Source organism: Lipotes vexillifer, unplaced genomic scaffold (assembly GCF_000442215.2).
Source record: "Lipotes vexillifer unplaced genomic scaffold, Lipotes_vexillifer_v1.1 scaffold995, whole genome shotgun sequence".
NCBI lineage: Eukaryota > Metazoa > Chordata > Mammalia > Artiodactyla > Lipotidae > Lipotes > Lipotes vexillifer.
In genome coordinates this window covers 1,550,231-1,565,392 of record NW_006785389.1, presented here as the reverse complement: position 1 = coordinate 1,565,392, position 15,162 = coordinate 1,550,231, and the positions used below count along the sequence as shown (strand labels likewise).

General features: G+C 42.4%; 1 protein-coding gene across 1 annotated transcript; it reads left to right on the top strand.

Annotated features, from left to right (window-relative positions):
* Positions 1 to 481: 481 nt before the first annotated feature.
* Positions 482 to 12,992, top strand: LOC103074328 (zinc finger protein 256-like). Its single transcript, XM_007457513.1, has 5 exons — positions 482 to 514; positions 1,995 to 2,121; positions 10,261 to 10,882; positions 11,219 to 12,142; positions 12,563 to 12,992. The coding sequence occupies exons 1-5, from the start codon at positions 482 to 484 to the stop codon at positions 12,990 to 12,992; spliced, it is 2,136 nt and encodes a 711-aa protein (XP_007457575.1).
* Positions 12,993 to 15,162: the final 2,170 nt, after the last annotated feature.

Sequence of the window (15,162 nt, the reverse complement as noted above, 5' to 3'; positions counted from 1 at the left end):
GAGAATTAGAAAAATAACAACAAACCTTCCGCGCTCCCTTAAGAAAATAGGAGCCCCTTTCCCGCCCTAGAAGTCATTTTCCAGTGCTTCCGTGGCGCAGCTTGGCTTTTTCCCGGCGATTCAGGTGCAGGGTGACAGTCCCTGAGTCCTTGGCACTACATTACCCAGAAGAATTTGCGCTAAGGCAGCGACGTTCATCCAATGAAAATCCAGGAAGGGAGCATTTCCGGGAGGGCGAACCTCCGGGAGAAGAACTTCCGGCGTCCTCGTGGCGCCCATTTTGATCGTGGAGCTAGTCGGAAGGTCGGAGTGTGCGGTGATGGGAGCGAGGTGACGGGCCAAGAAGACACAGGAGGAGGCTTTGTACACACTGCAAAGGGACGGCCTGAGTGTTGGGGACACCGCCGCCTGCGGAGTGCATCGGTACAAAGTCCGACCGGATCCCTCGACTTTCGCTACTCCTCTCCTCCCAGGAGCTCCGATGGCGGCGGCTGCGCTGACGGACCCGGCTCAGGTAAATGCTGCGGGCTCCGGGTTCTCTCCTGCCCGTTTCCCCACCCAAATACAAAACTCCTGAGTGAGAGGCGTCTGGTCCAGGACAGTGAGGCCTGCAGGGGTGGTGTCCCTATTTCTGACCACCGTTGAAATGTGGTATGAGTGAGGCTTGGAGATACAATTGAAGCAGGAATATTCGGGAACCCGGAGTCCATCTTGTTTCTGCGAGGAACGCAGTTTGAGGCCAGGCTGCACCTCGAGTGGTAGATGAGTGGTTGTGTTTCTCTTCTCAGGGCCCTGGGAGCGGTGGAGAGTTTTGAATAAAGGAAGGGCACAATCTGAGCTAGGCTTTTAAAAATAATCCAAAGTGTTCAACGGAAAGCAGAATGTAGGGGAATGATGAGGACATTGAGGCAGAGGGAAGTTGTGGCTTTTTTCAGGGTCACAACTGGTAAGTGGGAGCACTGAGGATGGAGGCACAGAGGAGAGGTTGCAAGTCAGCCAGAGTTTACCTGGCTCTGGTACTGGGCACAGGTCCAGGGAATGTGTGAGCCCCTGAAGCACTGCTTAGGTCACTTTCCTCCATCGCCTGCCTTTTCCCACAGATTCCATGGGCTGGAGAAGCACTTTGGGCAAGTGGAGGTTGTCCCAGTCCCTCACTTGGTCTCACCCCACACGCAGACATTCTGTGTATTTGAGGTGTCTTAGGATTCTTCACCTGCCATTCTCCCAGCACTTTGGTTTGTGGACCCTGGAGAACCCCATGCTTGGTTTCCTGAGTGCAGGCCAGCTTTTGTGGAGGGGGTTCTAGTTTCCCACCACTGATGAAATGAGGTGTGGAAGGTTACTCCTGGAACCGGTACCAGTATGTGGCAGTGATTTTTTTTTTTTTCTTTTTGCGGTACGCGGGCCTCTCACTGTTGTGGCCTCTCCCGTTGCGGAGCAACAGGCTCCGGACGCGCAGGCTCAGCGGCCATGGCTTATGGGCGCAGCCGCTCGGCGGCATGTGGGATCTTCCTGGACCGGGGCACAAACTCGTGTCCCCTGAATCGGCAGGCGGACTTTCAACCACTGCGCCACCAGGGAAGCCCGGCAGTGTTTTTTTAATGTTATTTTTGGCCCCAGTACACGGCATGCGGGATCCTTAGTTCTCCCACCAGGGATTGAACCTGTGCCCCCTGAAGTGGAAACTCGTAGCCTTAGCCACTGGACCACGAGGGAAGTCCCTGTGGCAGTGTTTTGAGGTGAGGCTGAGCTTGTTTAGGTAAGTGCAGGTCTCCTTTTTTCTGATGGAAATAAACAGGGAAGAACTGGAGTTAGACTTGAAATGACTGCCTGTGTATTCTGGAGGCAATGGGAGTTTCAGATCAAAGGAGGGAGGTTCTCTAGGTCTTGAGAGGCTCCATCTGGTTGGGCGGTAGGGGAAATGTGTGGGAAGATGGACTGTGGGTTTTCAGGAATGAGACTGTTCATGGTTATATTTGTCCCTGTTATACCAGGGCAGTGTGACCTTTGAGGATGTGGCCGTGTACTTCTCCTGCGAGGAATGGTGTCTTCTTGATGAGGTTCAGATACACCTGTACCTTGATGTCATGCTGGAGAACTTTGCCCTTGTCTGCATGCTGGGTAAGGCCCTGACACCCATCCCCATTCTCTGAGATAGGCTCTGCCTTTCTCCTTTTCCCCAAGGGTAGTTCTGTCCTTCTCACATCTGGACCATGGGCACTGCTTTCTTCTTAAAGTTATGTGCTGCAGTTACAATGGCTAGGCAGAGTGCATCCCTACTCCTTAGTGCCATGAAACTTGTAGCCCCAAAGTCTTGCAGGTGACCATTCAGGTTCATCAGTGTTGCAGTCTGCTTTAGAGATCCCTCCTTGCTTGCCCTCTCCTGGGCCAAGTGAGGGTACGGATCCATACTACCCAAAGTTTGCTCCATTTCAGCACCCGACGGTATTTATTTATTTATCTCTCTGTCTGTCTATCTATCTATCTATTTATTTATGGCTACATTGGATCTTCATTGCATGTGGGCTTTCTCTAGTTGAGCCGAGTGAGAGCTACTGTTCTTTGTAGTGCATGGGCTTCTCATTCCGGTGGCTTCTCATCGCAGAACATGGGTTCTAGGCCTGTGAGCTTCAGTAGTTGTGGCGTGCAGGCTCTATAGCACAGGATCAGTAGTTGCAGTGCATGGACTTAGTTGCTCCACGGCATGTGGGATCTTCCTGGTGCAGGGATTGATCCCATGACCCCTGCATTGGCAGGCAGGTTCTTAACCACTGCACCACAGGGAAGTCCTTAAAATATTAAATAAGGAACTACAGTATGATCCAGCAATTCCACCCCTGTGTTTATCCAAAGGGTGTGAAATCATATCAAAAAGATATCTGGGGACTTCCCTGATGGCACAGTGGTTAAGAATCCACCTGCCAATGCAGGGGACACAGGTTCGAGCCCTGGTCTGGGAAGATCCCACATGCTGTGGAGCAACTAAGTCCGTGTGTCACAACTACTGAGCCTGTGTTCTGCAACAAGAGAAGCCACTGCAGTGAGAAGCCCATGCACCACAACAAAGAGTAGCCCCTGCTCGCCACAACTAGAGAAAGCCCGTGTGCAGCAACAAAGACCCAAAACAGCCAAAAATAAATAAGTAAATTTATTTAAAAAAAACAACAAGATATCTGTACTCCCTGTTTATTGCAGCATTATTTACACTATCCGAGACATGAAAAGAACCTAAGTGTCCATTGATGGATAAACGGGTAACAAATTGTGCTGTATATGGAACACTATTCAATATTGTTCAACCATTAAAAGAAAAAAATCCTGCCATTTTTAATGACATGGATGGACCTTGAGGGCATTATGCTAAGTGAAATAAGTCTGACAGGGAAAGACAAATACAGTTGTTTGTCAGTTTCCAGAGAGGATTGATTCCAGGAGCCCCTGCATATACTGAAATCTGCAGATGATGAAGTTTCACAGTCAGCCCTGTGATTCTGAAGTTTTGCATTTGTGGATTCATTCAACTACAGATCATGTGGTGCTGTGTTTATTTAATTAAACGTAACCATGTGTAAGTGGACCCATGCAGTTCTAACCCATGTTGTTCAAGAGTCAGTTGTACTCCATAATTACACTTACATGGGGAATCTTTTCCTTTTGGCTGTGACGAGTCTTAGTTGTGGCATGCGGGATCTTCATCGAGGCATGTGGGATCTTACGTTGGGATGCTCAGGCTCTTTGTTGTGGCGCAAGCTTCTCTAGTTGTGGTGTGCAAGTTTTTCTCTTCTCCAGATGTGGTGCGCAGGCTCCAGGGTTTGTGGGCTCTATAGTTGTGGCACGCAGTCTCTAGTTGAGGTGTGTGAGCTCAGTAGTTGTGGCGTGCATGCTTAGTTTTCCCGCAGAATGTCAGATCTTAGTTTCCCGACCAGGGAATGAAACCTGCGTCCCCTGCATTGGAAGGCACATTCTTTACCACTGGACAACTGGGGAAGTCCCTGGAATCTTCAAAGAAAAACACACACACACACCCCAAATTCAGAGACAGCACAGAAATTAGTGGTTGCTGGAGTAGGGGATGGGTGAACAGGGTTAGATGAAATGCGTGAATGGTGTCAGAAGCTACAGACTTCTAGTTGTAACGTGAATAAGTCCTGGGGATGTAATGCATAGCTTAGTGATTATAGTTAATTATACTGTATGGTGTATTTCAAATTTGCTAAGAGAGTAAATCCTAAAAGTTCTCATCAGAGGAAAAAAATTGTGGTGTTAACTAAACTTATTGTAATCATTGCACAACATATACACATATCAAATTATGTTGTGCAGCTTAAACAAATACAATGTTTCACATCAATTATATGTCAGTGAAACTTTTAAAATTCTACAGTGCTCTTCCTTTCTCTGTGAAATCCAAATTTCTGATCTTTATTATTTTCCATCTCTCTAAAGAACTTTTTTAAAATGAATTCCCATGATTTTTGTGCATCTAAGAACGTGTTTATCTCACCATCAGTGTTGAAGAGTAATTTTATTGCATTCTGAATTCTAGGCTGACATTGGCCACTCCCCAACCCCACCTCCTCCAAACTTCAAATGTTTCACTCTTTTCTCTTGTTTGCATGATTTCTGAAAATTCAGATGTTATTATTTTTGTTGTTTCCCCATGACTAAAGTGTTTATTCCTCTGGTTTCTTTTGGGATTTTTTTTTTTCTTCTGTATTTGAATGTGATACGCTTAGGTGTAGTTTTGTTGTTGTTGTTGTTGTTTTAAATAAATTTATTTATTTACTTATGGATGTGTTGGATCTTCGTTTCTGTGCGCAGGCTTTCTCTAGTTGTGGTGAGTGGGGGCTACTCTTCATTGCGGTGTGCAGGCTTCTCATTGTCATGGCTTCTCATTGTGGAGCATGGGCTGTACATTCGCAGGCTTCAGTAGTTGTGGCATGTGGGCTCAGTAGTTGTGGCTTGTGGGCTCTAGAGTGCAGGCTCAGTAGTTGTGGCACACAGGCTTAGTTGCTCCACAGCATGTGGGATCTTCCTGGACCAGGGCTTGAACCTGTGTCCCCTGTATAGGCAGGTGGGTTCTTAATCACTGTGCCACCAGGGAAGCCCCAGCTTAGGTGTAGTTTTTTGGTATTAAACCTGCTTGATGTTCTCTGAGCTTCCTGGATCTGTGGGTTGGTGTCTGACATTAATTTGGTGGAAATTCTCCATCATTATTGCTTCAAATATTTTTTCTATTCCTTATTCTTTTTTTCTTTTGATGTTTCTATATATGTATGTTAAAGCATTTGCAGGTGTTATACAGTTTTTAGATAATCTTTTTTTATTAGTCCTTTTTCTCTTTTTCAGTTTTAGAAGTTTCTACTACAAGAACCTCAAGCTGAGATATACTTTCCTGAGTTGTGTCCAGTCTTAATAAGCCCATCCTATTCATTCTTCATTCCTCTTCTGTTCTTTTTGATCTCTAGCATTTCCTTTTGGTTCTTTATTAGAATTTTCATCTCTGCTTTCATTGCCTTTTTTGTCTTGTATGCTGTCTGCTTTATCCATTAGCAGGCATTAATTAGCGTATTAATCATAATTGTTTTATATTACCAATTTGATCATTCCAACATCCCTGTGATATCCCTCCCTCCCTCCCTCCCTCCTTTCTTCCTTCCTCCCCTCCCCTCCCCTTCCCTTCCCAGCATGCAAGATCTTAGTTCCATTACCAGGGATCAAAGCAGTGCCCCCTACAGTGGAACTGTGGAGACTTAACCGCTGGATCCCTAGAGAAGTCCCTCCCTGTGATATCTGATTCTAGTTTTGAAGCTTCCTTTGCCTTTTCAAAATTTGTTTTTTGGCCTTTTAGTTGGCCCTGTAATTTTCTTCTTTGTAACTGGCATGATGTATTCCCTAAAAGGAACCATTGTAGATAGGCCTTTATTGATGTGTTGGTAAGATGTGGAGAGCGGAAGCATGCATGTTGCTGTTAGCATTCATATTGTATTTAATTTTCAATCTTTTAATGAGCCTGTGTGTCTGGATCCTGAACTCCACAACTTCTTCTCAATTTAATTTTCCCTCCCTTAGTTGGGACAGGATGGGTATTGGGGGCTGTAGTTGGGTATTTCCTCTTTCCCAGGTAAGTTAGGCTTTGATAAAATGACAGTAGGTTAGGCTCTGGTTAAGTAATTTCTACTGAGGGTGGGCTTTGTTAAGAACAGAATGTTCTGGCTATTTTGTTTTTCTAATCTTCATTTCTTTTTTCAGAAGGCTTTGTTTAGTTTGTTTGTTTTGTAGTTCCTCAAGTTGTAAAGGTACATTGTTGATTGATATTTCTTTGTTTATGTGTAAGCATTTATAGATGTAAATTTTCTCCTTAGTACTGCTTTTGTGGCATCCTATAAGTTTTAGTATGTTATATTATTGTTTTTTTTAGTCTCTTAAGTATTTTCTAGTTTCCTGTGTGAGTTTTTTTTTCATGGACCTATTGGTTGTTTCAAAGCATGTTGTTTAATTTCCAGAAATTTGTGGATATTTGTTTTCCATATGTGATTGATCTCTATCTTCAATCTGTTTCAGTTGGAGAGGACAGATTGTATGATCTTTATCTAATTTAAACTATTGTTCCTGTCTATTTGCTGAGAGCAGAACATTGAAGTGTCCCCATACTATAGTAGAACCGTTTCTGTTTTCAGTTCTGTCAGGTTTTGCTTTATATTTGATTGTCTATTATGAGGCGTGTAAATATATATACTTATTTTTATTTTTTTATTTATATTTGGCTGCGTTGGGTCTTTTGTTTTGTTTTGTTTTGTTTGCGGTATGCGGGCCTCTCACTGTTGTGGCCTCTCCCGTTGTGGAGCACAGGCTCCAGACATGCCGGCTCAGTGGCCATGGTTCATGGGCCCAGCTGCTCCACGGCATGTGGAATCTTCCCAGACCGGGGCATGAACCCACGTCCCCTGCATCGACAGGTGGACCCTCAACCACTGCGCCACCAGGGAAGCCCTTTTTAAAAATTTATTTTATGTATTTATTTTTGGCTGTGTTGGGTCTTCATTGCGGCATGCAGGCTTTTCATTGTAGTGGCTTCTCATTGCAGAGCACAGGCTCAAGGCGTGTGGGCTTGAGTAGTTGTGGCACGTGGGCTCAGTAGTTGTGACACACAGGCTTAGTTGCTCCACGGCATGTGGGATCTTCCCAGACAAGGGATTGAACCTATGTCCCCTACATTGGCAGGCAGATTCCCAACCACTGCACCACCAGGGAAGTCCCTAGACTTCTTTATTGTTTGATATGAATAATAGCCACCCCTGTGTTCTTTTGGTTACTATTTGCATGAAATATCTTTTTCTAATCTTTCATTTTCAATTTAATTGACTTGTCAACAGCATACAGTTGGATCATTTTAAAAAATCTGTCAGTCTGTCTTTTGCTTTGAGTGTTTAATCCATTTACATTTAGAGCAATTACTGATAAGAGGTATTTTTGTCATTTTGCTCTTTGTTTTCTGTATGCCTTAGAGCTTGTTGTTCCTTATTTTTTCTTATTTTCTCGTTTTGTATTTAGTTAAATTTGCTTAGTGATATGTTTTAGTTTTCATTTCCTTTGTGTACATTATATGATTACTTGTAGTTACCATGGGGATTACATTTTATATCCTAAATCTGCCAGCATACTAATTTTAATTTACACCAGCTTACCATCAATAACATTACAAAAACATTTCTGCTTCTGTAGTGCTCTGTCCCCACTATTTTCTAGTATTGATTTTACAAAATTACATACTTGTATGTGGTGTGTTTAAGCTGAGACTATGGTTTCTTTAAATGCATTATTCTCTGCAATCAGGTAGAAAAAGAAAAAGTGCTGTTATAAACTTACAATCACAGTAGCTTTTATAATTTTCTATGGATTTACCTTTATCAGAGACCATCATTTCTTCAAATAACTTTGAATTACTGTTTAGTGTTTTTTTCATTTCAACCTGAAAAAATCCATTTAGCATTTGCTGCAAGACAAGTCTAGTGTTAAAGAACTTCTTTAGCTTTTGTTTATGTTGGAATATGTTAATTTTCCTTAGCTTTTGAAGGATATTTCCCTGATGTAGGGTTATTGGTTGACACGTTATTTTCCTTCAGCAACTTAAATATACCAGCCCACTGTGTTCTGGCCAGATTTCTGATTAGAAATGTGCTGATAACCTTGGGGATCCCTTGTCTGGAATGAGTCACTTCTCTCGCTGATTTCAAGATTCTTTGTCTCTGCATTTCAACAGTTTTATTATAATGTGCTTCAGTATGGCTCTCACAGTCTATTCTGCTTGGAGTTTATTTAGATTTTGGGATGTTTCTATTCATATCAATCCATAAGTGTGCTATGTTTTTCTGTTCTGAATCCCTCTAGTGTTTGTTTTTTTTTCACTTCAGCAATTGTACTTTTCAGTTCCCAAATTTCCTTTTTTGCAATGCTTATACTTTCTTTCTCTTTATTGTTATTTCTACTTTGTTCAGACAACACTTTTTTCCTGTACACCTGTTTTTTTTAGCAATTGTACTTTGCAGTTCCCAAATTTCCATTTTTACGATACTTATACTTTCTATCTCTTTACTGTTATTCCTACTTTGTTCAGGCAACACTTTTTTTTTCTGTACACCTGGTTTTTTTTTTTTTTCAGTTATTCGAACATCCTTTAGTCAGTTTTTAAGTCTTTCTAGTTAGTTCACCATCTATTTTTTGTGTACCTGTTTATAAGTTACAGTTGCGGTTGATTTGTTATTTTCCTTTGACTGCATCATACGTTCCTGTTTCTTTGTATGTCTTGTGAGTTTTTGTCATTGAAAACTGAGCATTTGTATCTTATAATATTGTAACTCTGGAGATCCTGTATTCACTTTAACAAGGGTTTGCTGGTATGGGCTTCTCTTTGTTTTTGATGTTTTCAGGTGACTCTTTCCTGGATATCAACATGAGGTGTAAACTTAAGGGGTTTTCACTGTGCCTTTCTTGGGGATGCACTATGACTTTTGAAATTTCTCTATATAAGTGGCTAATTTTGAATGTCTTAGTCCTTAAATATCTCACTCTCCAAAAGTGAAAAACCAGAAAAATGAAGAGTGGAAAAAGAGACACTGGCCCTTAAAATCAGGTGGGGAGACGGATTCATAACACGTTGTACTCCATCCACTGTTGTTCAGGTTGGGAGTGGATTCCTAACACCTATTACTCCATCCAGTGTTTTTCAGGTAGGGAGATGGATTCCTAACCCATCCCCTGTTTTACAAGTGGGGAGAAAAACACCTAACATTTTGTTTCCGTTTTGTTTCCTAGCATTTTGTACTCCATCCACTGTACATCCTTCCCTCTGGCTCCACTGATGTTTCTGTTTGTAGTATTTAAATACCATTCTTTTGTCTGTTGTGTGCTTAGTTCCTCTGGGTTCGTATTTGCCACTCACCCATCCTGACATTCCATTAGGCCTTGTGTCATATGTGTCCCATGTAGTTGTTCAACTGGGGATGGAGAGTCCTTGGGGCTTCACAGGATGGACATGACTCTGGTCTCAGCAAAAAGAGCTCACAGGTAGTCTGGCCAAGATGAATGGCAGCTGGCAGAGGGCTTGATATCAGGTCTGTGTTTTAAGTCATATCAGGAACATATCTTGTGTGATTAGTGTTTTAGCCCCATTGCCAGTGGCCCCAAATCACTTCTTTTGTCTTTTCTCCATTCTTGGTACTCTGCCAAATTGTCATTTCTACTACTCATTTTTATTCTGACTGCAGCCTGGGATTTATTCCCTACCACCTCTCTAAGCCACTTCTCTCATGTAGTCTTCACATTGTTTTCTCTATAGTACTCTATGACATTGTGCAGGTATCTTTGAATGGCATTAGGAGGGTATACTTTAATGTTCCATGAATACCAACTACTGTTTCAGTAAGATTTTCTGGTGCATGGGCATATACTTGTGCGCAGTATCACAGATCAGCAGCAGATGTCCTAGTGAAAGCCATTGACAGAGGAGTGAACTGTAGAACATACCTTTCACCCTTGGGCCACATCCAGTCCTTGTGTCCTGTGCTTGGTGAGGCCGTGTCAATTCTGTGACCTTAAGTCCCAATAATGCAGAACAGCTGCATCCTCAATTTGACCCCAGCTCCATTTACTGAACACAGTCCCATGGATTGGTTCTTCCATGTGTCAGACATACAATTGTGATGGTGTCAACCCCATCCAACGTCAACATGAATTTCACCATCACGTCTTTGTTTTCAGGTTCTTGGCGTGGAGTCGATGAAGAGACACCTTCTGAAGAGAACATATGTGTGGAGGGAGTATCACAGATTAGGACCCCCAGGGCAGGTTCATCTGAGAAGGCCCAGCCCTGTAAGATGTGCATCCCAGTCTTGAGAGACATTTTGCACTTGGCTGAAGAGCAGGGAACAAATAGGGGCCAGAAAGCATACACATGTGGGGCATGTGGGAAACAGTTCTATTTTACTGCAAACCTTCAACAGCACCGGAAGCAGCACATTAGAGAGAAACCCTTCCGATGTGATGTGAGGAGAATTGCATTTCTGAAGAGCTTCACAGTCTACGCATCAGGGAATCTCTCTGTGTACAGTGAAATTGGGAAGAAATTAGCAGCCAACATGGGACTTCAGCAACAGGCCACTAATATCAGAAAGGAACAAAACAACAGTCACGAGTGTGAAGCTGTTTTTCACAGTGGAACAATTCGTCGGAGCTGGGGAGAAGGCAGGAAATCCTCCAGCCACACAGATATGTATGAGAGAGTCATCACTAGTGAAGCATTTTGTGAGTGCAGCAAATGTGGGAAAGCCTGCACCCAAAGGTGTAATCTTATGCAGCACCAGAGAGTTCACACTGGAGAAAAGCCTTATGAGTGCAGTGAATGTGGAAAATCCTTTACCCGAAGCCACCACCTCAGTGTGCATAGGAAGATCCACACCGGAGAAGAGCCTTATGCATGCAAGAAATGTGCTAAATCTTTTCTCCAAAGGTCCAGCTTCATTCAACATCTGCGAGTTCACACTGGAGAAAAGCATTATGAATGCAGTGAATGTGGAAAATCTTTTAGCAAAAAGTCCAATTTCCTTCAACATAAGAGAGTTCATACTGGAGAAAGGCCTTACGAGTGCAGTGAATGTGGCAAATCCTTTATCCATAGATGTCAACTGTTTATACACCAGAGAGTTCACACAGGAGAAAGGCCTTATGAGTGCAGTGAATGTGGGAAATCCTTTATTCATAGATGTCAACTTCTTATACACCAGAGAGTTCATACAGGAGAAAGGCCGTATGAGTGCAGTGAATGTGGGAAATCTTTTACAGTTAGGTCTGTCCTGCAAAATCATCAGAGAATTCATACTGGAGAAAGGCCTTATGAGTGCAGCCAATGTGAGAAATCCTTTATCCATAGATGTCAACTTCTTATACACCAGAGAGTTCACACAGGAGAAAGACCTTATGAGTGCAGTGAATGTGGGAAATCTTTTACAGCTAGGTCGGCCCTCCAAAATCATCAGAGAATTCATACTGGAGAGAGGCCTTATGAGTGCAGCCAATGTGGGAAATCCTTTATCCATAGATGTCAACTTCTTATACACCAGAGAGTTCACACAGGAGAAAGGCCTTATGAGTGCAGCCAATGTGGGAAATCTTTTACAGCTAGGTCTGGCCTCCAAAATCATCAGAGAATTCATACTGGAGAAAGACCTTATGAATGCAGCCAATGTGGGAAATCCTTTATTCATAGATGTCAACTTCTTATACACCAGAGAGTTCACACAGGAGAAAGGCCTTATGAGTGCAGCCAATGTGGGAAATCTTTTACAGCTAGGTCTGCCCTCCAAAATCATCAGAGAGTTCACACAGGAGAAAGGCCTTATGAGTGCAGTGAATGTGGAAAATCCTTTATTCATAGATGTCACCTTCTTATACACCAGAGAGTTCACACAGGAGAAAGGCCTTATGAGTGCAGTGAATGTGGGAAATCCTTTATTCATAGATGTCAACTTCTTATACACCAGAGAGTTCACACAGGAGAAAGGCCTTATGAGTGTAATCAATGTGGGAAATCTTTTACAGCTAGGTCTGGCCTCCAAAATCATCAGAGAATTCATACTGGAGAAAGGCCTTTTGAGTGCAGCCAATGTGGGAAATCCTTTATCCATAGATGTCAACTTCTTATACACCAGAGAGTTCACACAGGAGAAAGGCCTTATGTGTGCAGTGAATGTGGGAAGTCCTTTATTCATAGATGTCAACTTCTTATACACCAGAGAGTTCACACAGGAGAAAGGCCTTATGTGTGCAGTGAATGTGGGAAGTCCTTTATTCATAGATGTCAACTTCTTATACACCAGAGAATTCACACAGGAGAAAGGCCTTATGAGTGCAGCCAATGTGGGAAATCGTTTACTGCTAGGTCTGGCCTCCGAAATCATCAGAGAGTTCATACTGGAGAAAGACCTTATGAGTGCAGTGAATGTGGGAAATTGTTTATTGTTATTTCTGGCCTTATTAAACATCAGAGAGTTCACACAGGAGAAAGGCCTTATGAGTGTAATGAATGTGGGAAATCTTTCACTGCGAGAGCTGGCCTCCAAAATCATCAGAGAATTCACACGGGAGAAAGGCCTTATGAGTGTAAGGAATGTGGGAAATCTTTTACTGCGAGATCTGGCCTCCAAAATCATCAGAGAGTTCACACAGGAGAAAGGCCTTATGAGTGTATGGAATGTAGGAAATCTTTTACTTCTAGGTCTGGCCTCCGAAATCATCAGAGTGTTCATACTGGAGAAAGGCCTTATGAGTGCAGTGAATGTGGAAAATCTTTTAGCCAAAGACAAATCCTCAGTACCCATAGGAAAATCCATACTGGAGAAAGGCCTCATGAGTGCAAAGAATGTGGTAAATCTTTTATCCAAAAGTGCAGCTTAATTCATCATCAGAGAGTTCACCGTGGAGAAAACGCCCTATGAATGCAGCAGATAAGGACGCCACTGGGGTTTGGAGGAGTTTGACATGGTAACAGAATGGGAGGAACAGGTGCAGTCATCGTGCAACAGATGGACCCTTTCTAGAGCGGAAACTCAGGGTGAGAGAAGGGGTGTCATCTGCTTGTGAACTCCCAGCAATGTCCAGGGATTTAGGATACAGTGCTAGGTTGACTGGTTCGGGCCATGAGGAGTCTGGTCACAACGCTCCTCTTTCACTCCCTACCCTGCTTTGGGGACTCAAAGAACATTTTGTCCATTCGGACACCCTCTTGTCACCCCCCACACAGACACAAAGAGGCCTGCTTAGGACACCCCCTCCTCCCTGCATGTGACTTGACAGGACTGTCGTTTCACTGGGAACAAATATTGATGGCTTTCCTATGAACGATCCGACTTATGTACCTGATAATGATCTGGTCCTGCTAACTCCATGCCACAGGTTTTCAGTGGATGTGGGGCAGCCAAATTCGAGGAACAGACTCTACCTTGGGATGTGGATGTGACCCAGTCCCAGGACAGAGAAAACTAATCAATATAGAACACCACATTAACAGAAGGGAGGATGAAAAATAACATGATCATCTCAGTAGACAGAGAAGAAGCATTTGACAAAATTCAGCATCCATTCATGATGAAAACCCATCCAGGTGGGTATAGAGGGAACATAACTCAATAAAGGCCATTTATGACAAACCCACAGCAAACATCATACTGGTGGAAAGCTGAAAGGCTTTTTCCTAAATTCAGGAAGAAGAGAAGGATGCCCACTCCCAAAACTTCTATCTCACATAGTATTGGAAGTCCTAGCCCCAGCAATCAGACAAGCAAAAGCATCCAAATTGGAAGGTAAGAGGTAAAACAGTATTTTCAGATAACATGATACTTTATATAGAAAACCCTAGTGTCCACCTCAAAACCTTTAGAACTAAAGAATTCGGTAAAGCTATAGGATATAGTACAAATATACAGACATCTGTTGCATTTCTATACACTAATAATGAACTATCAGAAAAAGTAAAAAAATAAAATTGCTTCAGATCGCATCAGAAAGAATAAAACACCTAGTAGCAAGTTAACTGAGGGCTTGAAAGACATATATTCAAAAAACTATAAAATATTGATGAAGATTGAAGATAAAGAAATGGAAAGATATCCTGTGCTCTTGCATTGGAAGAATTAAGATTGTTACAATGACAATACTACACAAAGCAATCGTGAAATGGACAGAAGACATAATGGAGTTAGAAAAACTATCCGAAGTGATGCAAATGAAGAACACACGTCTATTGTCATGTGTATTCAGTGTCTCAAGAAATATAGCAACAATCTTGTGAGTAAGGCATATTCTAGTAAATGGGATATATTCATGTCCAAGACAAAAAGGAGTCAGTCCTTATGGAAGCAATATTGTAGTTGATGGAAACTGTACCTAGGTAATTAGATTTCATGGAATATTAGAATGAGATGCTCCTATAAAAAGGGAGAAAAAGAGCAAGTTACAGTTGAGGAAAAACGGGTTTGGGGTGGGTTGAAAGAGTAAATAGAGTATCCAGAGTAGGACTTTAGTGAAGGTGGACAGTTGTGGAAATACTGTGTTAAGGACAGCTTGCTTTCCTCTTTTCCAATTGTTATATGTTCATTTTCTTTACTGTATTAGAGAGGACCTCTGGCATATTAGGGAATACCAGTGCAAGGCAGTGAACTGCCATCCTACTGATCTCAAGCATCCTATTTATGTCCTTTATATCTAGTCTTTTCAGTCCAGAACCATGTAAAGTCACACAAATTACATTTATTTCTCATCTCTCTTTAATGTCCATTCTGACGCAATCTTTCTGATTTCCTTCAAGTTGTTTTCCCTTGGTATTTTTTATACAATACATGACAATTTGTAAAATTTCCCTCACTTGGTATACAGTAAGATATCCTTATAAATAGATTCAGATTATGTGGTTTATTGTTTTTATTGTTGCTGTTTTGCTCCCATCCAAGATAATACAAAAGTGCTGCCTTGTCCTTTTCAGTGTACCATATCAGGAAACAAGATGTCTGTTTTCTCAGAATTGGCAGTGTTTCCTTTGATCACTTCTTTATGGTGATATCCTTTGGATTTTGTTCCTACTACTCTGGGAGGCTGAAGAAGGGGTGTAGC